General features: G+C 49.6%; 2 protein-coding genes across 9 annotated transcripts; one reads left to right on the top strand and one right to left on the bottom strand.

Annotated features, from left to right (window-relative positions):
* Positions 1 to 356: 356 nt before the first annotated feature.
* On the top strand, positions 357 to 1,715 carry LOC120500686 (cytochrome c oxidase assembly protein COX14 homolog). 4 transcript variants are annotated; one of them, XM_039705892.1, is made up of 3 exons: positions 357 to 494; positions 1,099 to 1,274; positions 1,323 to 1,715. In XM_039705892.1, the coding sequence occupies exon 2, from the start codon at positions 1,109 to 1,111 to the stop codon at positions 1,265 to 1,267; it is 159 nt and encodes a 52-aa protein (XP_039561826.1). In that variant the 5' UTR covers positions 357 to 494; positions 1,099 to 1,108; the 3' UTR covers positions 1,268 to 1,274; positions 1,323 to 1,715. The 4 variants fall into 4 exon arrangements, with proteins under 4 accessions (XP_039561826.1, XP_039561825.1, XP_039561824.1 ...); XM_039705891.1 differs by having other exon boundaries at positions 359 to 494; positions 1,099 to 1,310; positions 1,401 to 1,715; XM_039705890.1 differs by having other exon boundaries at positions 360 to 494; positions 1,099 to 1,715.
* Positions 1,716 to 1,938: 223 nt separating this feature from the next.
* CERS5 (ceramide synthase 5) lies at positions 1,939 to 21,032 on the bottom strand. Of its 5 annotated transcripts, none has more exons than XR_005627154.1 (11): positions 20,630 to 21,030; positions 15,566 to 15,671; positions 13,535 to 13,665; positions 11,461 to 11,518; positions 10,874 to 10,924; positions 10,237 to 10,329; positions 8,849 to 8,977; positions 8,168 to 8,274; positions 5,781 to 5,937; positions 4,743 to 4,840; positions 1,939 to 3,160 (listed from the first exon to the last, which is right to left on the bottom strand). XR_005627154.1 is itself a non-coding variant. In XM_039705884.1 (11 exons), exons 1-11 carry the CDS (start codon positions 20,896 to 20,898, stop codon positions 3,008 to 3,010), a joined length of 1,284 nt encoding a protein of 427 aa, XP_039561818.1. In that variant the 5' UTR covers positions 20,899 to 21,029; the 3' UTR covers positions 1,939 to 3,007. The 5 variants fall into 5 exon arrangements, 4 of the variants coding, with proteins under 4 accessions (XP_039561818.1, XP_039561820.1, XP_039561822.1 ...); XM_039705884.1 differs by having other exon boundaries at positions 4,743 to 4,772; positions 20,630 to 21,029; XM_039705888.1 differs by adding an exon at positions 5,326 to 5,336 and having other exon boundaries at positions 3,017 to 4,827; positions 5,777 to 5,937; positions 20,630 to 21,032.
* Between the last annotated feature and the right edge of the window lie 1,825 nt (positions 21,033 to 22,857).

Here is a 22,857-nt window from a genome sequence, read left to right as displayed (position 1 = left end):
TCAGGGCTGCGGCACGGCCCGGAGAGCCCCATCCATGCGTGGCCAAGGACTGCCCCTTGTGGGCTGCCGGCGCCGCACCTCGGAGAGGGAGACCCGCGGGCTCCGTCGTGCAGGGAGGCCCGTGAGGGCGGCGGCGATGCCCGTGAGGGCGGCTGTGGTGCCCGTGAGGGCGGCTGCGATGCCCGTGAGGGCGGCGGCGGTGCCCGTGAGGGCGGCTGCGGTGCCCGTGAGGGCGGCTGCGATGCCCGTGAGGGCGGCTGCGATGCCCCTGAGGGCGGCTGCGGTGCCCGTGTGGGCGGCGGCGATGGCGGCGGGAGCGGCCCCTGAGGGGAGACCGCGGCGGGGAGCCGCCAGGGGGCGCTGCGGGCCCCGCGCGCTCTTCCCGCGCTCGCCGGCGGCCACACGTGACCGCGGCACACGTGATGGCGGGAGGCACGTGACTGCCCAGCGCCACGTGACGCGGGCCCGGAGAGCGGCGGAGCGGGACGGGAGCGGTGAGAGCGGAGCGGGACGGGACGGGACGGGACGGGACGGGACGGGACGGGATTGATGGGATGATGGACGGGACGCGGAATCCGCGCTGGGTGGAAGCGCCCTGAGCGGGTCTGGTGGCGACACGAAACGCAGGGCACCGGCTGATCCAGCCAAGGCCGTGCTGCCGTCCAGCAGAGCCTCCATCGGCTGGAGAGCTGGGCAGACAAACCTAATGATTTATTAGAATAACCTAACGAAGCTCAACAAGAGCAAGTGTAGGATGCTGAACACGTGGAGGAATAGCCCCAAGTACCACTGGGATCATCCAGGTCTGGCTCCTCACGACAGGACAGACAAGGAGCTGCTGGAGATGGTCCAGTGCAGGCCACAAGGATGTTGAGGGATCTGAAGCATCTCTCTGAGGGGAGACTGTGGGAGCTGGGCCTGGTTAGTCTGGAGAGAAGACTGAGAGGGGATCTTGTTAATACATACAGGACGGGACGGGACGTCAGAGGATGATGTCACCTGCTCTGGGTGACCCTGCCTGGACACGGGGGTTGCACTGGATGATCCCCAGAGGTCCCTTCCACCCCTGACTGTCCTGGCGTTCTGTGTGTCTGGCAGGTGCACAGCCATGGTGTCCAAAAAGCAGCTGGCAGACTTTGGCTACAAGGCCTTCTCGGGCTCCATGATGCTGCTGACGCTGTACGCCGGCTACCTGTGCAGTGTGCGTGTGCAGAGGATGCTGCAGCACCGCCGCCAGCGGGAGAGCGCGCCGGGGCCCGAGAGCTGAGCCCCAGCTGGGACCGGCACCGGAGCTGGGACCGGCACCGGAGCTGGGACTGGCCCTGGGACCGGCACCGGAGCTGGGACCGGCACCGGAGCTGGGACTGGCCCAGGACCAGCCCCTGGAGCTGGGACTGGCCCTGGGACCGGCACCGGAGCTGGGACTGGCACCAGGAGCTGGGACCGGCACCGGAGCTGGGACTGGCCCTGGGACTGGCACCGGAGCTGGGACCAGTCCCGGGAGCTGGGACTGGCCCCGGGAGCTGGGACTGGCCCCTGGAGCTGGGACTGGCCCCGGGAGCTGGGACTGGCCCTGGGACCAGTCCCAGGAGCTGGGACTAGTCCCGGGAGCTGGGACTGGCCCCGGGACCAGCCCTGGGAGCAGCCCCACCTTCCCGCTCCCCCCTGGGCTGGGGGAGGCAGATGGAGCGCAATAAAGCCCGTGTCAGAGTGGCTGCTGTGGTGGTGTGTGGTGTCCCCCAAATCATGAACTGGTCTGGGGTTAAAGGTCACTCTCTTCCACCTTCCATTGGCAGGTACATTCCATGAGTCCATCACTGCTGTTCTTCCAAAAAGCTGTGTCTCCTGTCTTGGCAGCAGCCTAGGTGCTCAGAGACAGCCAAAGGACACGCACTGTCCCCTCTTCTATTTCCTCAACATGAAACACATCAGCCCAGGTTTCTGAAGCAACTTTTAATTGGAGATAAGAGTAAACAACAGTATAAAATGGTAACAACTTGAGAAGTTTCCAAAATTCTGCTCCTGATTTACCGTTCCATTGCCCCCAAGTACCATTGAGTAAAAAAAGAGAAGCAAGGCCCACAGTGTGGCTGCTCTTCCAGCCCTGGGTTCCTCCACAGCTCTAACATCAGAGCAGCAACAATCACTTGTCTCAGAGTACAGGACCAAAACATCTCATTTTTTGGAGAGTTAAACCCAGCCCACCAGTTCTGATCCTCCCTCCGATCCCAGCTTAGCCAACTGAATCCAGTAGGTCTAGAGAAGTCTTCAAACCACAATTTGCAACAGGAAGAAAACAATTTAAAACGCCTGGATTATGCTGGTTGTCTCAGGGGCAATAAACCACCCCCCCCACCCCCCTGCAGAAGGCTTTGGTCAAGACTTCAGAGGGGTTTGCAGCACCAAAAGAGGCAGCAGACGCTGGCCTGGTCCCTGGTGACAGCAGAGATGAGCAGCTGGGACCTCCCCAGCACCCTGGGGCGAGGCAGAGCAGTGGTTCTGGGTTAGCACAGGTCAAAGCTCAGCTGGGAGCAGAGTCTCTGCCTCACCCAGGGCAGCTGGGACACGGAACCTGCATTCTCTGTGCTCTGAAGTGGCTTCTGGAGTGCACCAAGAGCTGCTGCCCCTGCCGGGAGTGAAGCGTCGCCGAGCGGCACCGAACCCTGCGGTCCAAACCTGCTCTGCCTCGAGCTGATCCCAGTAAAAGCCAGATTGTCACCAACAAAGACACCTCTGCAATCATCAACAGGACTCAGGGGTGTTTTCTTGTACTTCTGAAGTACAAAATGGCTTGAAGTGAAATCTGCAGCTTTGTTTTTGCCCCGGTCGTTGGCTTCATCCCTTGTGCCGTGCAAAGCCTCTGACTGGTCAGGGTTGTGCCCGTTTCAGGTCTGCTGGAGGTTTCTGGGGAAGGGGTTTTTGATTAAAGATCACTTGGGAATGTGGAGCTCAACACAACTAGATATTGAAAGAGAAGTTCGTGTTTGCTCAAGGCCAGCCCAGGGCCTTACTCCTCTCCTGTCCACTGGCCCCCGGCCACGTGGCCGTTCAGGCGGTTGGAACCGTTACTGGAAGTGCTGAAAATTCCTTTTGTGCTGTTGGAAGTCACATCCTCCTCCTCGGAGCTGCTCTCCACGTCACTGCGGTCATCCTTGGACACCTAAACGTTGCCAATGGAATTGGGGAGTGGGAGAGGAGAAGGGGAGTTGAAAAATTGACAGAAACCAGCAGTTAGAAGGTTGTGTCCCTGTGGTGAACCACCTTCACTCACATCTACCTGCTATATCTGAGTCTGGCTCAGTTCAAGCTCCCAAGAAGGAGCCTGTCATCACATTAGGAACAAGACACAGACACTGAAAAAGACAATTTGGAAAGACGAGCTCCATTTTCCAAATATTCTGTGTATCTGTCAAAGCACTTCACTCTTGTCCTCACCAGATCAGATGAGATTACAGATCTGGTGTTGTTCTTCTCTGCCAAGGGCTCCTCTCCAGATCAGTTAAAGGCCATTTTTCTAAACAATTTGTTTTGAATCAAAAATTTCTCATGCCACAATCACAAGTGTTTCCGACGACCAAAAACCAGGAATGTGTCAGTTTGAGAGAGAACGTTTTGTCCTACAGGGAGCAGCATTGCTATTTTAAAAATTAACCAGCTTTATTTATCACATCACTCTTCCAACAAAGCATCTCATTTCCACAGCCTGTGCTTCATCTGGGAGATCCCATTTAGGAGCAGGAGCCTGTTTGGAGAGGGGATGGAGAACAAAGGCAGGGTCTGGTCCAGCAAACACCTGCTCAGAGCAAGAGCAGCCTCAGCCCAGGGATGCAGATCTGCTTAGAGCATGCCTTAGTTCAGAGCCTGCTGCAAATCCAGCCCTGTTTGACTTGCACGTGGGATTTTGAACCTTCCCAGCAGGAGCGTGGTGCCAGCTGCTCCAAGTGCCACAGCAGGGCAGCCCTGCAGAGCCAGGAGGGGAGGGGAAGAGCCCATAAACCCAGCCCCAATGCAAACACACACCTTGGGTGGTGGCAGGTGCCAGGGCCAAAGCTCCCCAGCACGAGCTGGGCCTGGAGAGCAGCCCCTGCTCTGCCCAAGGCAGCTCCTCACTCCCCTCCCTCTGCAGCCTCAGGAACTCCATGTGCCAGCACTCTGGCCTGCAGCTTTCCAAGGATTCCAGGATTTCACTCCACTCTGCTCTTTTGGAGTCAGGGTTAGGGCTCTGCAGCAGCAGGAAGTGATTGAACTCCAGGGAAGATCGGGCTGGAAGCCAGGTAAAGTTAATGATCTCCAGGAGCTTTTTGGATGTCCTGGCTTCTGCCTGTTGCCAGAACTTTTGCTATCTTTCCCCAATCTCCTGCTATATTGGAAGTTCAAAGGGTCACTGGAAGGAAGCAGAAATCCCTGGACATTTGTTCTTGGGGGAGAAGTGACTGTTTCATTGCTTTTCACAAAAAGGAGTCAATTCCTCCTGCCCTCTCCCCCTCAGTGTGGTGCTGATGAGGAGCAAAGACAGAAATTGGTGTGTGGGTGTGTAAAAGCACAAAGTGAAGGCTGTGCAGGCAGGTGACAGCAGGTGAGAACAGACCCCAGGACACTGCTCTGACCTTTGGAAAAAACAGTATTTTAGCACTCTGTCAGGACCAGGGAGACGAGGAGAAGGCACCAGGGCTCTGCTTTTGTCTTGGGGCCTCGACACAGACGTGTTTCAGTGAACAAACAGAAACACAGGTCACACTTACATGCACAGGGTGAAACTGTCCAGCTCCAGTCTGGCACAGAGAAAAGGAGAAAAGAATGAAGAAGACAGAGCTTAGAGTCCTTTCTCTGGCTAGGTCACCTGGACAGGAGAGAACCAAGGAAAGGGAAAAGGTGTAGAACTCAGGATACAGAAACAGCTGCAGAGAATGAAAATCAGGCATTTGTAGTAGCAGCTGTGGGGAACAGATGAAGAGCTCGTACCCTGAAACCTGCTTGCCCCCAGAGTCAACCAGAATATTTGTATTTTTCAAGGCCACATTCCATGTGTAGGGGCAACTAAAGTCAAACACAAAATAAAGCAGAGCCGTCAGAGAAACCCAGTTCAGAATACCAATATCTGATAGGAAAAAGCATTTGTGCTACTAAATCAGCTTTTTTTGCTGGTTTCATAGAATCACGGAATAGATTGGGTGGGAAGGACCTTAAAGCCCACCTTGTTACACCCCCTGCCATGGGCAGGGACACCTTCCACTATCCCAGGCTGCTCCAAGCCTTGTCCAGCCTGGATCATCTTTAAAGTCCCTTCCAACCCAGGCCATTCACAACCAGCAAACTCCAGTGCACCCCTGGGAACCCTTTCCCTGAGTGCTGGAGCTCAGTGCCTGCACTGGCAGACAGGAGCCAGTGAAGAAGCACAATCCCCAGCATATCCAAGGACCAGCTGAAGTTGGGAAACATCCTGTATCTTCATCCTGTTGTCCAAAAGAGAGCCTGCTACCACCTTAAAATCCAGAGTGCACAACAAGAGTGTCATAATTGCCATTTTAGGACATTTGGATGTACTGGAAAATTGAGTTATTCCCCTGCATGCCCAGGAGAGACTCCCTGCCTTTGAACACACCTGGGAACTCACAAGTGCAGAGCAATCAAGGTAAAAAAAATAAAAAACCACTGGTTTTGTGAACTCTTGACACAAGTCCCTTAAGAACCAACACCAGCCCTCATTGAAAAGCCCAATTTCTCATGATTCCTTAATGGGGTGTGTAGGAAAGAGGAGCCAGAAGGCTCCCTCAGCTCACCTTGCCCCTCACCAGGGCCTTGGAGGCCGTGCGGATGATGAGGTAAGACCAGATGACATGCAGGACCTGCAAGGTCACCAGGAGCCCGTTGAACAGCCACCAGGAAGGGTAGGGACCGATCAGCTCCCAGCTTTCAAACAGGGTTGTGTTCAGAATCCTGAAAGAGATCCAGAAACACATTTCAGATCAGCTGTGCTCAGCTCTGACTGGAGGTGCCAGGCCAGATGCACAACAGTTTGTGTCTCACTGAGCATCTGCTGCTCTGCTCCTGCCAGAGTCAGGAGACTGAGTAAAAGCTCATTAGGAGCATTTGAACTGAGCAACAAAACAGAACATGTGAATGTGCTGCAATTTGGTTACACACACGGATCTGCTGCCAATTTTCTTCTCCAAAGCACAAGCATTTATTTATAACAACTTCACAGGAAGTGATGTCAGGCTGCTCTGGTCACCAAAACAACCGTTAACACCTTCCTGCTTGGGCAGCTTTCACCCAGACTTAAAGATCAAAAATCATATAAAATAGGGTGGGCACAGGAGCTGGGCAGGGATTGTCCCTCTGTGCTGGGCACTGCAAGGCTGTGTCCAGTTCTGGGCCCTCACAGCAAGGAGAGATTGAGGGGCTAGAGAGTGTCCACAGCTGGAACAGCTGGGGAAAAGGAGGCTCAGGGGGCACCTTCTGGCTCTGCACACCTCTCTGACAGGAGGGGGCAGCTGGGGGTGTCAGGCTCTGCTCCCAGGCAACAACAGGACAAGAGGGATGTGCCAGGAAAGGTTCAAGATGGACATCAGCAGAATTTCTCCATGGAAAGGGTGGTGAGGCACTGGAAGTGCTGCCCAGGGAGGTTTGGAGTCCCCGTCTCTGGAGGTGCCCAAGGAACAGCTGGATGTGGCACTCACTGCTCTGGTGGGGATCAGTCACAGGCTGGATTCTGGACTTGGAGGGCTTTTCCAACCTCAAGGATTCTGGGATCAGGAAGGAATTTTGTCCCCAAAAGGCCTCCCTCCCTGGGTGCTCTTCTCTTCCCTCAGAGTTTTATAGATTCCTCCAGCCAGGCTGCAAGACTCAAAACTGCTTTATGGCCCAAGCCTTGTGTTTCTTTCATTACTGTTTTGCTGTTCTTGTTGCTGGGAGTTATTGCCAGTCCTTCAGCAATTTAATAAACACTTCAGATTTTATGATGCAGAGAGGTATGGAGAGACCTTTAACAACCACATTAATTTCACACAGCTTTTAACACAAGAAAAGCAAAACAAGCCTTTCAAACAAGAACCAAAATCCCCCAAAAGGCAGCTCCAGAAGTATTTAACTCCTAGCAGGTTTATGAAAGAATTAAATGCGATTCCAGAGATCTGCTGATGTTTTACATGACTAATTAGGGAAGGGAATACACGTGCAGTGAAACAGCACAGGGGCTGCAGTGCTGCTGCAGCTTGCCAGATTGCTCTGCAAAGCTGAGGAGTGACATTACAGCCAGTGGAAAAACACATTAAAGATTTACAGGATGCTGAGCACTGGTGTGAGGTAAGAGCATCCCCTCACGACAGACAGCAGCTGCTAAAACAACTCTCTATTTTGTGCCTGGAAAGAGACTATGAAGAAATAATAGGAATTAAAGCTCTTCTTCATCCAGAGTCCTTTGGTGCATTTACTGGAAAATAAGCAAGAGCTTTAATTGTAGCCTTGATGCTAAAGTGGAAGGATTGTTGCTGCCTACCAGGCACCCAGAAAGAATGGGAATGCCAGGTGTCCGTGGCCTAGGAAATAAATGCAGGTAGTAAAATGGTTTAACCAAATTGTCATCACACACAATAAATGGACAACAGTTCATTAACCAAAGCACTGCTCCAGGTCTGACCTACTGAGGTGAGAGGGAATCTCATTATGGGATGATTCTCTCTAAGCCATTTATCCAGGGTTTTTAGCTCCTAAGAAACCTCAGACCTATTTCAGGCTCTGAATAGTCACGACACAAGGACAGGACAGAAGTGTCATAAGAATCAGAAACTGCAGTGATGACTAAGCCAAATAAACACAAAAAAGACCTCAAGAGACTGTGCCTCACTTGGAATTATTTCTAGAACTTCTTCAGAGAAGCAGAGAATCCTTCAAGCCTCTCAGAGCAATTCTGGCTGACTCTGTCACCACTGCAGCAGGGGAGGGGCAGCTGTGAATGGGGTTCTGGACTCTTCCCCCAGTCCCTCAGCTGAGTGGGGAGAGATTTCTTCATGTGCCTACTCAAAGCTCCTGCCCCAAACAGCACTTGGGCCAGTGCTGCTTCAGGCTGCCTCGAGGGACAGCTGGAATGCTTGGGAAAAGCCTAAACCAAAGGCTCTGCTGAAAGGCCTGGGAGAACAAGCAAGGCCTCCCAGCCCCAGGTGCTTACCAGAAAGGGTAAATGCCCAGGCGGGTCACGATGAACACGACCCCAAAGAGCATGAAGAAAGCATCACACAGACGTTGGTACTTGGCATAATTGGCCAGTTTTGCAGCCTACAAAAGTCAATAAACATGCAAATATTATTTCCTTTGTGCACTCCTGTAATTAGCCATCTGGAAAGCTGCAAAAAAACTCTCAATCACATTTGTACAGTTTGGAACAAAGAGGGATTATTATATTGTATTACTATTTTTGTACTGTTATTTATGTGATCCTACAAGAATAATGGGAGAGAGTATTTACAAGGGCTTGGAGTGACAGGACAAGGGGGAATGGCTTCAAACTGCCAGAGGATAAAATCACCCTGTCAGAGGGTAGTGAGGCCATGGCACAGGTTACCCAGAGAAGCTGTGGCTGCCCCATCCCTGCAAGTGTCCAAGGCCAGGCTGGATGGGACTTGGAGCAACCTGGGATAGTGGAACTGGATGATCTTTAAGGTTCCTTCCAACCCAAACCATTCCATGGTTTTGTTCAGCACCCAAGCAGTTTGGAGGAAAAGCTGACAAGGCAGGAGCAGCAGCACCAATTTCATGGCACAGTTAAAGCAGTTTATCAAGAAGGGGAATGTCAGCTTTTCCCCTGAGATCACACCAGCATTAGGGATGTAAAGACTGAAAGGAAATTCACCTCCAAGAGGAAATCTGAAACATCATGGAGGCACAGCACCAGAGTTCCAACCCGCACCATGTTATTCATGTACGAGAATGTGATGAGTCCAATCGTGGCCAAGTGATGGACAAACATGATCAGGAAGTCCTGGAAACAGGAAAAGCACAAATGAAGACTCTTTGGTCGTCACACAAATGCAAAAATTTGGAACAGAGCCACCCAACTGAGTCACTGGGGTCACAGGATTCCTTCGGCTCAGGCTCTGACTCCACAGCAATCACAGCTCATCACACTCCCACCATCTCCACAAAAGCTTCCAGAAAGATCTCTCAGCTTTGGTGCTGCTGAAGTCAGAGCTCTGCCTGCTCAGGGAGCAGCACAGTCTCTGTGGCACACACACAGAACTGTACCTGCAGACCCCACAGGTATGATTCAGAGCACAAGATGACCCTTATTTTTATCTCCTCCTGGTTTTTCAGACACACTGAAGTCCCCTCAGCTCCTGGGACACATTTAAGTGCTGCTACTGCTGTCAGTGACCAAACCCTGCCAGGGCAGAGCGGGCACAGAACACCAGGGAAACTCAGCAGGAAGAACAAAAAATGTTTACAATGCACAATATTCAGGGCTGGTTTGCACTTCAGCCCCTGGCTCCCTGTACCTCACCCTGCTGCCGTGGGGAATGCCATCCACTTGTTAAAGTCAAAATGAAATATTGCAAACACAGTCCCAGAGGTTGTTCATCACTCCCTGTCTGCAGCTCCACTGTATTCCACAGTGCCACACCTGCTCATATTTCAGCACAGAAAAAACGTGGTGGTTTTTAACAGCCAATGCAAAAATTTGGGTAATTTGCTGCTTTGCAGCTCATGTAAAGGAGCAATAAGCCAGGATTTACTGGGGACTGTTCTCCAACAGCAACAATAACCTGGAAAACAAAATCCTGGAACGCAGCATGACAGAATTAGATTTGAGCAACTGCAACCACTCATCATCTGCTCCTCACACAGATGAGACATTCCTTTCAAAACCCCATTTATTATTTCCTTAGCATTTGCCATTTCCTCAGCAGCTTCAGCAAGGTACTGCTTTAAGCAGCTCATTTTCTTGCAAGCCTTCCAGTTAAATCTATTTTTAGGCAATGATTTGTTAACTTTTGATTGGGAGGTATTGAGTGAAGCTGCTCTGTCCCCTGGAAGGTGAAAGGAACTCAAGGATACACCAGGTCAGCCTCACTCCTCCCTTTTTCCCAGGGCTCACAAAGGTGTAAATGAGGAAGAAAATAGAATTATCACTACGTTTTGGCTTTCCTGGACAGGCACACTCCCATTTTTTGTTAGTCCTACCTATTATTCTTGTTTTTATTATAGCTATTGAGTGGTTAATGCAATTCTGGTTCATCTCACCTTCCGTTTAATGTCTGTAAACTGAGAAAACATGAGGGACCAGTAGAAGGCCAGCTCCAAGATATAGTAATAATAAAGCCTGGATGTTAGAGGCTGGAAAACACACAGAGAAAGCAGACTTATAAGACAAAATAATTCAAATTTTACATTAAAATCTCTTTTTTCCTTCCTCCTTTTCCATCCCACTTTGTTCCTTCAGAATTGCTGAGGCATAAGTTAAATATTTCAGGTTTAATAAAAACAGGCATCAAACTCCAGGCTTACTCACACAAATGTAATTGTGTGTTTGAGCTTTCTTCCAAAGGAGTAAATTCCCTTGTCAATATTTACAGCTCCTGCTGAAGTCTCTTGGAGTAGGAAAATCAGACTCTGGAACAGACTGTTGACCTCTACACAGTAAATAAATAAATTACCACTATGATTTTATGCCTTTTTCTCCCACTTTTAATAATCTCAGCAGCAAATAAACATAAAGTGACTGAGTCAGATGTATCTGAGGAAACCCTGCTGCTGCCAAACCTAACCAGGATATAGAAACATGAAGAGTAAATGGCAGAGTTTTAATCCAGTGTCAATAACAAAAATAAAAACTGGAATTGTCCAAAAAGTTGGAATTTAGGAGGTGTTTCTTTCATACCTGGAAAGGGTAGTTGTACCAGCACTGTCGTGTGTCCCAAAACCAGGGTGCCTAAAGGGAAGAGGTAGGTTTTTATTATATATAAATAAGAATTTATATAAACCCCCAGTTTGTACTTGGTGTTTTCCTCCTCAGCATCTAAAGTCCCCTGACAATACAGCACTGCCTCAACTGAAATTTTACTTTTATTCTGCCATTCAAACTACATTTACTGTAAAAAACCCTCGTGATTTAAAGCCTAATTTGTGCTGCCATTGTGAGTTCTGCTGCAATGGAAATTTCTAGAATAATCATACAGCTCTAATAATTATAAAGAGCCAAGGAGATGAACCTGTATCCCTTCAAGAGGAAAAGAGAAAAAAAGGAGCAGCTCTCCATAGCAAAGAAAACCCAGACCCCACTTTGTTTTTTCCAACAGTCTGGGGTAACACATCAAATAATTTTCTATTATTTCCAAAATTATAGATCTGCATAGAAGCTTCCCTATAGTGTAAAGAATGTCTTTAACAAAACCCCCAGGATGCCAAATCAGGGATCATTCAACTGCAACCACACAGAACAATAACGTGGGTGACAGAGCAACTCACCGTCCAGAGAAACCTGATTCCATAAAAAAATATACCGAAATAAAATGTAAATCTCCACCTGGAAAAAGAAGTAAAAAATAAACTCAGGACATAGAATTAGCTTTTGGTTAGAATTTGTAAAAGTAATTTAAATAATTGGGAAAAATCTGACAAAATCTCACACCTGAAAAGCCTTCACCCACTTTGATTTCTAAACATTTCAGGTAACATAAACCTGCTGAAGAATTTTCACACCACACACGGGTTTGCATCAACAGCCAGGTTTGAAATTCAGGGTGAACATGCATCATTCCATATTTCAAAGACAACAAGATAACAACAAGCAAAGCTGTTGTCACCCAGAGATATCCTAGTGTTTGTTATTTTTCCCTCTTACCTTGTGGCTTTAGGTAGACAAAACCATACTGGGGGAAGAATTGAAAGTTACTGGAAAGGAAAGAAACCAGCAGAGGAGAAACAAGTCAGGAAAAAATACTGAGGTTCTGTTGCACTACAGAGAAAACTACAGGAGCTCGGAGGGAACGGGGAACAAAGAAGGGGCTGAAGAGAGAAGAAAAGGAAGCCAGAAGGTGGGAATGGGAACGGGGCCGTGCAGGAGAGTCCCAGGGGATTCACTGCCAGTGTGGGCACGGGGACACACAGACAGGGACACGGACACACGGACAGGGACACACGGACAGGGACTGGTGTGTAGTGACAGACAGGGACACGGACACAGGGACAGGGACACACGGACAGGGACACGGACACACAGACAGGGACACACAGACAGGGACACGGACACAGGGACAGGGACACACGGACAGGGACACACGGACAGGGACACACGGACAGGGACTGGTGTGTAGCGACAGACAGGGACACACGGACAGGGACACACGGACAGGGACTGGTGTGTAGCAACAGACAGAGACACACAGACAGGAGGGACACATGGACAGGTATTGGTGTGTACCGACAGACAGGGAGGGACACATGGACAGGGACACACGGACAGGGACACACGGACAGGGACACACGGACAGGGACACACAAAGAGAGACAAGGACATGTGGACACGGCCACAGACACACAGAGACATGGACACACAGGCACACAGACACACGGACAGAGGCATGGAAACGGACACACACGGACACTCAGACATGGACACAGACATACACACACACAGAGACATGGACACACAGACACACAGACACACAAACAGAGGCATGGAAACGGACACACACGGACACTCAGACATGGACACAGACATACACACACACAGAGACACGGACACACAGACACACAGACACACAAACAGAGGCATGGAAACGGACACACGGACAGGGACTGGTGTGTAGCGACAGACAGGGACACACGGACAGGGACACACGGACAGGGACTGGTGTGTAGCGACAGACAGGGACACACGGACAGGGACACACGGACAGGGACTGGTGTGTAGCAACAGACAGAGACACACAGACAGGAGGGACACACGGACAGGTATTGGTGTGTACCGACAGACAGGGATGGACACATGGACAGGGACACACAGACAGGGACACACGGACAGGGACACACGGACAGGGACACACAAAGAGAGACAAGGACATGTGGACACGGCCACAGACACACAGAGACATGGACACACAGGCACACAGACACACGGACAGAGGCATGGAAACGGACACACACGGACACTCAGACATGGACACAGACATACACACACACAGAGACATGGACACACAGACACATGGACACACAGACAGAGGCATGGAAACGGACACACACGGACACTCAGACATGGACACAGACATACACACACACAGAGACACGGACACACAGACACATGGACCCACAGCCACTCTCGAGTGCCACGAAGGACCTGGCCCAGTGCCTAAAGCCGCCCAGCACTGACTCCTGTGCCCCGTTCTGGTGTCTCAGGCACGCCCACAAACCATTTCAGAATTCTAAACCCTCCTTGAACTGCCCTGTTTGCTTGTACAGGAATTTTGGCCCCAGTCTGGCAGAGCAGCTGCCCCCAGGCGCAGCTGGAGCTCTAAGATGAAGCCCCTCTGCACAAACATACATGCTCTCACAAAATTTAGTGAGGGTGGTGGGCTTGTCCTGGTTCCTCCGGTGCCGAAACCAGCGCTGGATCTTCCGGACATCCCAGTCCAGCTGCTTGGACAAGCCTTCTAACCTTTTTGCATCTGGAGACTGAAGGAAAATGAAACAAATGTCATTTCTCTCACTCCTCAAGCTACTTTCAGTCCTGCACTACGACAGAAATAATGCACAGAAAACAAAAAACACACCAGGAAGGGACCACAGAGCCTGGAAGCAAGAACCCATTGCCACAAATGCTCATTCAGATTTAACCTTCATAAGCCACTAATTACTTAATTACTCAGAATGGTTTTGGTTGAGCATTTCCTCACCTATTTCATCAGTTGACAGCACATTAAGACAAAGACTGTGACTGTTCTGTGGGTTAATTTGGGGGAGGAGTTGTTACAGTGTCTGTCCTATCTGTTAAAGCTGCACCCAGAACTCCGAGCAAAGCTTAAGATGTTTAAGGTTTGCTACTCACAGCAAGGACAGGGAAACTTTAAAGTAAGAGTTGGTTTAAAACAGTAGATATTTGTATATTCCATGAGGGCACTGTAGAAATTGTGTTATTTCTGTTATCAAAGTTTATAAATGAAAATATATTTGAAGACTGAAGTACTTCCATGACAAATATAGATATAATGGATCCCTGTTCTCCACCTGTCTGAATGAACACAAATGGATTTATCAAAGTGAACCAAACCTGGTAGCTCCCTCTATAATGGCCCAGGAGTGAGATAATTCAGACCAACTCTGCCAGGGAGCTCTACCACTGAAAGATGATAAACACATTTTACTATTTGAGTTACATATCAACCACAAAAGCTACGCAGAATGTTGATGTAATAAAAAAAACCCCATCAGCTGAAAATCAAAATCAGAATAATTTGATTTTCAGCGTTGAGACCATGACTGTCCTGTCAATCCACCACACCACATCTCTCAGCACTTTCCTGGGATTTAATGGTTGGGAAAGCAGCTGCCTCCAGAGGAATGCAGAGCTCCCAGCTCAGAGCAGCAGTGCAACCCTTCCCCTGCACCAGGGCCACCCCCAGCCTGGCCCTCCAAACCCCACAGCACACTGGGACAGGTAAAGGGTTCATCAGCCAGACAAATTCTGCACAGCCTGTGACCTCCCAGGTTTTCTAAACAGTAATTTCAAGGACATCCCCTGCATTAAAGTTCTTCCAACAAAGGACACCAGATTCTGGGGATTCTTCAGTTCATACATCACTCCAAATGCTTCAAAACTTTAATGTTCCCACAAGGCAAGTTTTTGGAGGTTTTTATAGAATTTCCCTTTATCTGCTCCAGTAGATCAGGTTCATCACCAAATCTCAACAGAAAACCTTCCATTTTGTTATCTTTAATGAAAATCTATTGCACTTACTCAATGTTGGATAAAATACAGTGGGATTCTGGAATTCTGTAGGCCTGTGAGCTTAAGGGAAAGCAGGAAACAACCCAAAGAAACACCTCCTGCCACCATTAAATGTCCTGTCCTTCATCAGGACATCTTTCACTGACTGAACACTCCCTGAATATCCTCTTCCACTGACAACTGCTGTCCAGGTTTACAGTAAATGGCAAAAATCATGGGAAGAAATCGCAATAAAACCAATAAAATCAGAAAAGGAACTGAGCACCAGAAAAAGAGGAACCCTTTCCCAATAAAAGTGGAAGATGCTGGGAAATCTCTGATTAAACCAAGACTCTCCACTGTGTAACTTGGGCCAAAGGAAGCAGCTCAGGCCTGTCAATCAGGTGAACATTTGTATCCCAAAAAAGATTCTTCTGTACACAAAGCATGGCTCAGCCATACAGGGAATTGACTTTGCTACCAGAAGGACTTGCCAGAGGCAAAGTAAAACCAGAACGAGCCCACACGTGGATGCAGAGTGTGAAATGTGCATCTCAATGCAGAAAAGTGGAAGCAAAAGCCCCCCCAGAGACAGTTCCAGGCCTCCATTCCCTTCGGAATGGGGGAGGAATGTGAAGTGTGACTCACCTTAGTGATGGATGTAAACACTTTCTCTAAAATTGCATTGGGCTGGGCTCTGTGAGGTCCACTGTCCTGAATGCCAAGGTTTATGGCACATGGCTTGGCAATAAACCTGCAAGAATTGCCCAGAAAGAGCTGGATTAAAACAAGATATTTATTTCCTTCCTCTGCCTGAATCACAAGGACCTGCATTTGTCACCAGCTGCAAAACCTGGTGAAAAAGCTTTTGAAATCTCCATTCCACCGCTTCCCAGGTGAAGAAATTTCTTTTATTAGTCCATATGGTAACTGCAGCCAGCACATACTGTGCACACCAGAATGAAAAATTAAATCTTAATGCCCTTGGCTTGTAAAGATCTGAATGTGCTCCCCAGGGAGATTCTCATTCCTCAGCAATAAAACAATAGACTGATAGCAGTCTGCTGTGAACAGAAACGCTGGAGATGAAGCCCTAAAACAAAGCATCTTGTTTCCAAAATAGGCCTTAGCTCAGAAAAAAAGGGAAGTTCAAGTGACACAGCTCCTAAAAGTAACTTTTTCTTGGGGGAAAAGCAAAGTGGCTTGTTTCCTTCAGGACAGACAGGAAGATGCAGTCCCCCAGTCTGAAAGATCCCAGGGTCTCATCCATCCCATGTGCTCTGTGTATTCCAAACTGATTTAACTCTTCCTGGATTTTATAGCACAGACTCTGGAAACTAGCCTGGGTTTGAAACGAAAACAAATATAAACATGTTCAGAATTACCAGGTTTTGCTGCACGTTTGTGTCAGAATGGGCTCAGGGTTCCAAGGGAAATGTCTGCATTACCTGACATGTGAATTGTTCCTCTCCTGTTGGTGGGCAAAAGAGGGGGTTAAAGGAGCAAAATTTAGTATCTTTTAATCATTTATTTTGAGGACGAATCTGTTTCTCAAACTGATTTTGAAAAGAACACAAGATTTGAACCCTTAAAACCATTTTGCTTTCACAGAGAGATTGTTTCAGGGAGAGCTAAACTGAAATTACACGTATTTAGGAGCCTCCCAGTGCCACCAAGCAGAAAATGCTGCTTTTTCTGACCACATTGTTACAATTTCTCCTTGTGTTTAAAAGGAAAGATTAAAATTCAGGAGAGTTGTGGCTCTAACTGCTCCAACAGTAATTATTCTCAGGAATACTCAGTGTTTCAGGAACAAATATCTGTGGCTGTGTTTAAGAACAGTCCCAGGTCGTGGAGTTTTCCCTTGAGGAATTACAGATCAGCTTGTGACTGATCCCAAAGGAACACCCAGCTCTCAGAAAACACTAAACAAACGACAGCCACTGTGGGCCCAGGTTTCCCTGTCTGCTCCAGTTCTTCCTATGTCTCCACCCAGGATCTGTGAGGTTAAAAATCCCCGCAGGATCACTGAGCCCAAGCTGTGCCTGATCCGCTCCTCGTCCCCAGCCCAGAGCACCAAGGGCCATGTCCTTGGACACCCCCAGGGATGGGGACTCCAAACCTCTCTGGGCAGCCCCTTCCAAGGCCTGACCACCTTTTCCATGAAGAAATTCCTCCTGGTGCCCAACCTGACCCTCCTGTCAGGAGCTGTGCAGAGCCACAAGGTCCCCCCTGAGCCTCCTTTTCTCCAGGCTGAGCCCCTTCCCAGCTCCCTCAGCCTCTCCTCGTGCTCCAGACCCTTCCCATCTCTGCTCCTTTCTCTGGACATGCTAAACTACATTTCAACGCCCACAGCTTAAAAAAAAAAAAAATTAAAAAATAAAAAGGAAGGAGTGATTTCCTTTGAGCTTGGCTCCAAAGGCTCACGGCTTCCGCCATAATCCAGACCACCAGCCAGAAATCCTGTCCTGATGTTATGAAACATTTGGCAAGACCACCACAAAAATGTAAAAAATATCAAGTATTAAATGTCCTCATACTCTGATTTCCTACAGGATATACCACAAGTGCAGCAGAGAAGTTCACACGTGAACTTGCAGGTGGAATATGAAATGAGTGGTGAATCCCCTGCTCAGACAGGAAAATCCCAAGCTGACCTGCTATTCAGGTAAATTCATACTTCAAACTGCTGTGGCATTTAAAGTTTTGGTCCCAGAGCAGATTTTCAGATGTGTTTTGACTGAATCCCACAGTGACAAAGTTCTGCACAACCCCAAAATAGACAAAAACACTGCCCAGGCAGCAGAATTTCCATTCTTGGGGATACTCAACCTGAACAGCAGAAGACCACGGGTGACCTGAGTTGCCTGAACACTGGCCTTGCTTTGAGGAGAGGACTGGATGAGGTGGCCTTGAAAGGTCCCTTTTAATCTAAATGATTTTATGATTTTATAGAAAACTCAACGGCAACAAACCCAAGGTCAACTTACTGCCACACCTTCCAGCAAGAAATTCTCATCACATAAACACTTCTATTAAACCTTTATCAACAGGGATCAGCTCACACCCCAGCCTACCCTTTCACACTACTTGTTAACACACACTGATTTTAAAACCAATTTTCAAGTCCACAGACTCATAAGTTAGAATAAATAGTTCTCAGGCACGCTGTGCTTCACAAAAGGGCAGAATCTTTCTTTATGAACATTCTAGTTTGGCTGGTGACTCCCTACAGCTCTTAAAGGAAGAACAATCTCCAGAGTGAGATGTATTGAATATCGAGTTTGTATTTCCATCATCTCTCAATTTCTCTGTGTTAAGATTTAATCACCTCATTCCATAATAGACCTGATTAAGTAACATCTCAAATCACCTTTTTCTCCCCCTCCCCAGCTGGAGCACAAGCTGCAGATCCTTCCTCAGATCTCTCCAGTATCAACCACACTTGGTTCCAAAGATCACTCCAGTGCAGCTAAAAACACATCACATCCAGGTTTTTGCAGATACCTGGGATTTTTTTTTTTTGCCTACAGTGGGAGAAGATGTGCAAGGAGAAATACTGAAAAGTATAATCAAGGATAAAAAATATAAACCAAATTTATGGGCAGAAGTCTTTGCTGACTGGTCAAAAATCCCCACCCTCTCACTTTCCACTGTCTTTACCTTCCTCTATGAGTCCTGCATTCACACCTACAGTCATAAACTGCTCAGACAGACAAATTATGATTATTTTGTCAGTACTATGATGTAAAAGGTAGTTTTTAGTGGAATTCTAACTAACAGAAACATGTCAGTGTTGTAGCACAAAGCACTTCCTCACAGTGAGGAGCTGCAAAAGGAGAGAGAAAAGAAGCAGCTCAACCAAAAGAGCTGCACGAGTCTGTAATTCACATTCTGAGTCACCAAGTCCAACTGTGAAATGTGTGTCAAGAGAGACATTTGACACAATCAAAGCCTGAATTGGGATAAATACACCACAGGAGTTTATTGAGACAAAGCTGAACTTTTATGACATGTTCAAAGTGGCTGGAAGAAACAGAAAGGAGTTTATTCAAAGATATGTACTTTTAAAACAAACACACTAGAAACTGCCTGAGATGGGCTGTCACAATCTGCTTTCACTTTGGGACACCACTGAGACACAGCTGAGATCAGGAACAACCCCCTCAGGAAGCAGACCTCGGCCCCTGAGCTTTGCTCTGCAGGCTCAGGAGTTAAATCATCATTTGACTCCAGCCTAAATTCACACCACAAAAGAAATTTCACAAACCAGGGAGACATTATCAGGACAAAGGAAACGCTGTCTGGAGCAGTGTGCCATCAGGTGTAGTGCATCTTCCCCAGCAACTCCAGGAGAAGAGAATATTCTGCACCTCATCCCCAGACTGACACCTGGATTAGGAACCTCCCTACAATATCGTTTTTATTGTGTCTCACAACCTCATTTCCTCATGTCCTGGCAAGTACAGAGGTTTGGCCAGGACCAGCACGCACCACACTGAGATGGGATTTTGGCAGTGCCACGTGTGTTCCTGGGTTCTCTGCACTGGTTTTCTGAAGCTTTTTCTTAAGGGAAGAAAGACAGGATGAAGAAAATAGAGGCTCTCAAGTTTCCCACCTCTCTGCTGACCTGCCTCATTTTCCTCCATATTTGCCATCTTTCTACTTCATCCCAACCACCTCTTCTTAATTTCTGAAAGCTCAGGAAAATTCATTCTTAAAGAAAACCCACAGAAAAATCCCTGACTCAATTCCCACTCACTTTAGTCCTGCAGCCTTTTTCATGCTTAGAAATACCCATGGAATCATAGAAGGGTTTGGGTTGGAAAGGACCTTAAAGCTCACCCAGCTCCACCCCCTGCCATGGGCTGAGACACTTTCCACTTATCCAGGTTGCTCCAAGTCCATCCAAGCTGGTCAACTTCTGCCTTTTCAAGGCAGAAATTTAAGATTAAATCAATGTTTAATGAACTACCTGCACAGCAGCAGAGGGTGTCTTGGTCCGTTTCACCTAAGGGCTTCCTAAGTAAGCCGCTTTACTAATTAATATCTCAGCCACCCACACACTGCGTGTGGCTGTGGCAGATCCACACCACACACGGATCTGCCCGTGCCCCAGGGCTGAGCTCACATGTTTATGGATGCCCAGGGAAATGAGGAATCCCGGATTACACCTGTTTATGGGCAGAGATGAAGATCCACACTCACATCCATCGTGCCTGGGACGAGGGAGAGCCACCAAGTGTTTAATAATACATCAGGCCATGTGAAGCAGCCCTATTTCCTCATCCAGGAACTCAGGGAAAGTACAATAAAGCGCACACGGAAGCCAAGTGCGGAGCAGCAGCAGCAGCCGCCAGCTCTGCCCGTCACCAGCGAGGCTCCCCGGGCAGCAGCACGAGTAAAAGTGAATTCCTATATAAAACATGGGATTTTTATTGGCACTACCTCAGCACCGCCGGACTGGAGGGGCCTCTCGTTATGCAGATCCAGGGCAGCAGAGCCCCACGGGCTTGTGCATGTCGCGACAGACACGACTCCCGCGACAGATTCCCGGGATTACACAATGTCCCCTTTCCACGCACGAAGGGCCTCGCGGAGGCCCCGCAGGGTGCGGGGGAGCCCCCGCCGAGCCGCCCCCCGGCCCGGCCCGGTGCCCACAGACCCCAGCGCCTCCCGGCCCCGCCGCCCCGGGGGCGGCCCCGCGCTCACCTCTCGAAGAGCAGCCGCACGGCGAAGATGCCGAGCGCCAGCGGGAAGGCGGAGAGGACGTGAGCGGCCCGCGGGTACTGCAGCCCGCTGCCCGGCTCGCCGGCCAGGTCCGCCCACGTCACGTTGTGCGGGAGCCAGAACCGCTCGTTCCAGAACCAGGCCCGCAGCGCCGCCGCCGCGGCCGCCGCCATCTTCCGCCTGCCGCCGCCGCGCTCGGGCGGCCGCCACAGACACGGGGGCGGGCCGAGCGCCGGCCCCGCCCTGCCCATCACGGCGGCAGCGAATCGGGCGGCAGTCCGTGCCCCGAGGGGGCGGTGCTTGGGGAGACCGCGCCCCTCACGCCTCAGCCCCTCATCGCCTCAGCCCCCGGCCGGGTGGGCGCCACCGACACGGCCGGGCGGGGCTGGAGGAAGCCGCGCCTCTCACCGCGGCCCGTAAGGGGCGGGCTTGGAACGCACCGCGCCCCTCTTCTTCATCATCGTTCCCCTTATTGCATCGCCCGCTACAGGCGGTGCGGAGCTGGGACGAAGCCGCGCCCTTTATCGCCTTGCCCCGCCCCTCCCGGCGGCCGCTGTTCTGGCGGTCGCCGCAGCCACCGAGCGAAGCCAAAATGAGATCCCGGCGCTCACGGCCACACCTGAGCCCGCCCCTCACAGCGGCCGCCGCTCACGGGGGCGAGGCCGCTGCTCACGGCGCTTCCGCCGGGGCCTCGCGCGGCCCGTTACTTTGGAGCATGCGCAGTGCGGCGCCCCCGCGTTCCCGCCCGCGGGCTCGTGAGGGAGGAGCGCGCGCGCGGCCCCGCCGCCCCCTCAGCGCCCCCTGAGGGAACAGAACCGGCGGGGCTGGAAAAAAAAATAATAAAAGAACCAGAACCAGAGCCAAAAAGTGACAGAACCACAGGGTCACAGAATATAGTGAATTGGGAAGGTCCCGCGAGGATCATCAAAGTCTGACTCCTGGCCCTGCACCGGACACCCCAAAAATTCCACCATGTCACGGCCGTGATGTCGATGCTTCCCACAGTGCTGACCCTCGCGGTTTCCGCAAGCAGAGACGACTTTTAACTGGTAAAAGTCCTCAAGGCAGCAAGACAGGGCAGCAAACGATCCATGGTTAGTGTAATGTCTCTTTTGGCACCTGTCCAGTGGAGAATAGATTAAATGGCCCATTAAGCACTCAAATGCTATGATAACTAATAGATTCAAGGATAGAGTAATTTATGATCTAGTCGCCTTTTTTTTTTTTAATCAATGACTTTATTTAGAAGTAGCCAATGTGCTAATTTCTCCTTGAAGATGTTCAGTTGGATGCAGGCCCCTGTATGTCAGAGACTCACAGATGCCTCAGATTTAACTAGAATTAATGATTTTCTGATTAAAGTCTCTGCTAAGTGCAGCCAGTATTGCTTCAGTATCACGTAACCGGGAAGACACAGTAAAATTCAATTGCGTTTCCTTAGAAACGAGCAGTTGGCATATTCCATAAATCCAAGTCCACGACAAATGATCTTCCCTCCCTTTTCAAATAGCACAATTTCCAGTCAGAGAGATCTCTGGTTGCTTAGCAATTAGAGGAAATATGATACTAAATGGATTTTGTTAGGAGCAGAGAGAGGTGACAGAAAGCAGCTTGGGTTTGCACATCAGGTTTTTTAGTTTTTCCTCTGTACAAAGCAAGCCTTACTTCTCCATTTAAAAAAAAAAAAAGGAAAATGAGCAGTAGGTTGTGAAACTGCTAACACCTTCCAGCTAGGAAGGAGGCTTTTCCTTCTTCCCAATATCCATGTCACACACATAAGCATTTCCTCGTACTGCTGCAGAATGTTCACTGCATTGCTTCTGGCTCTTATCCCACTCTCTCCCAACCAAACCCCTCACAGGCTCAAGTGACAATAATTTAAATTAAAAGCAGCTGATAGGAAGGGGGAAAAACCCTCACTTGTCCTCAGCTGCCCTTGAGAGCCACCTGGAGCCAGAAATGGGAGTGAAAATTCCCTGCATGTCCTTATTCCTTTTGCCAGTCGTGTTCTAATCCCTGTTCAATGTGAGAGCAGAAGCTGCTCGTTTGAGTCGAGCAGCAAACCACGGACACACAGTGTCACCTAGTGGGGCACCAGAGCCAGCCCGGGCTGCCTTCCAGGGGGAGCACCGGGAGCTCGCCCATCTCTTCCCTCCATTTTGACAGATGGAGAGCAGCCCTGGGGAGGGTTTGAGGTGCTGGACATGCCC

This window comes from Passer montanus, unplaced genomic scaffold (assembly GCF_014805655.1).
Source record: "Passer montanus isolate IOZ18808 unplaced genomic scaffold, ASM1480565v1 scaffold187, whole genome shotgun sequence".
NCBI lineage: Eukaryota > Metazoa > Chordata > Aves > Passeriformes > Passeridae > Passer > Passer montanus.
This window is presented reverse-complemented; position numbering and strand designations above follow the sequence as displayed.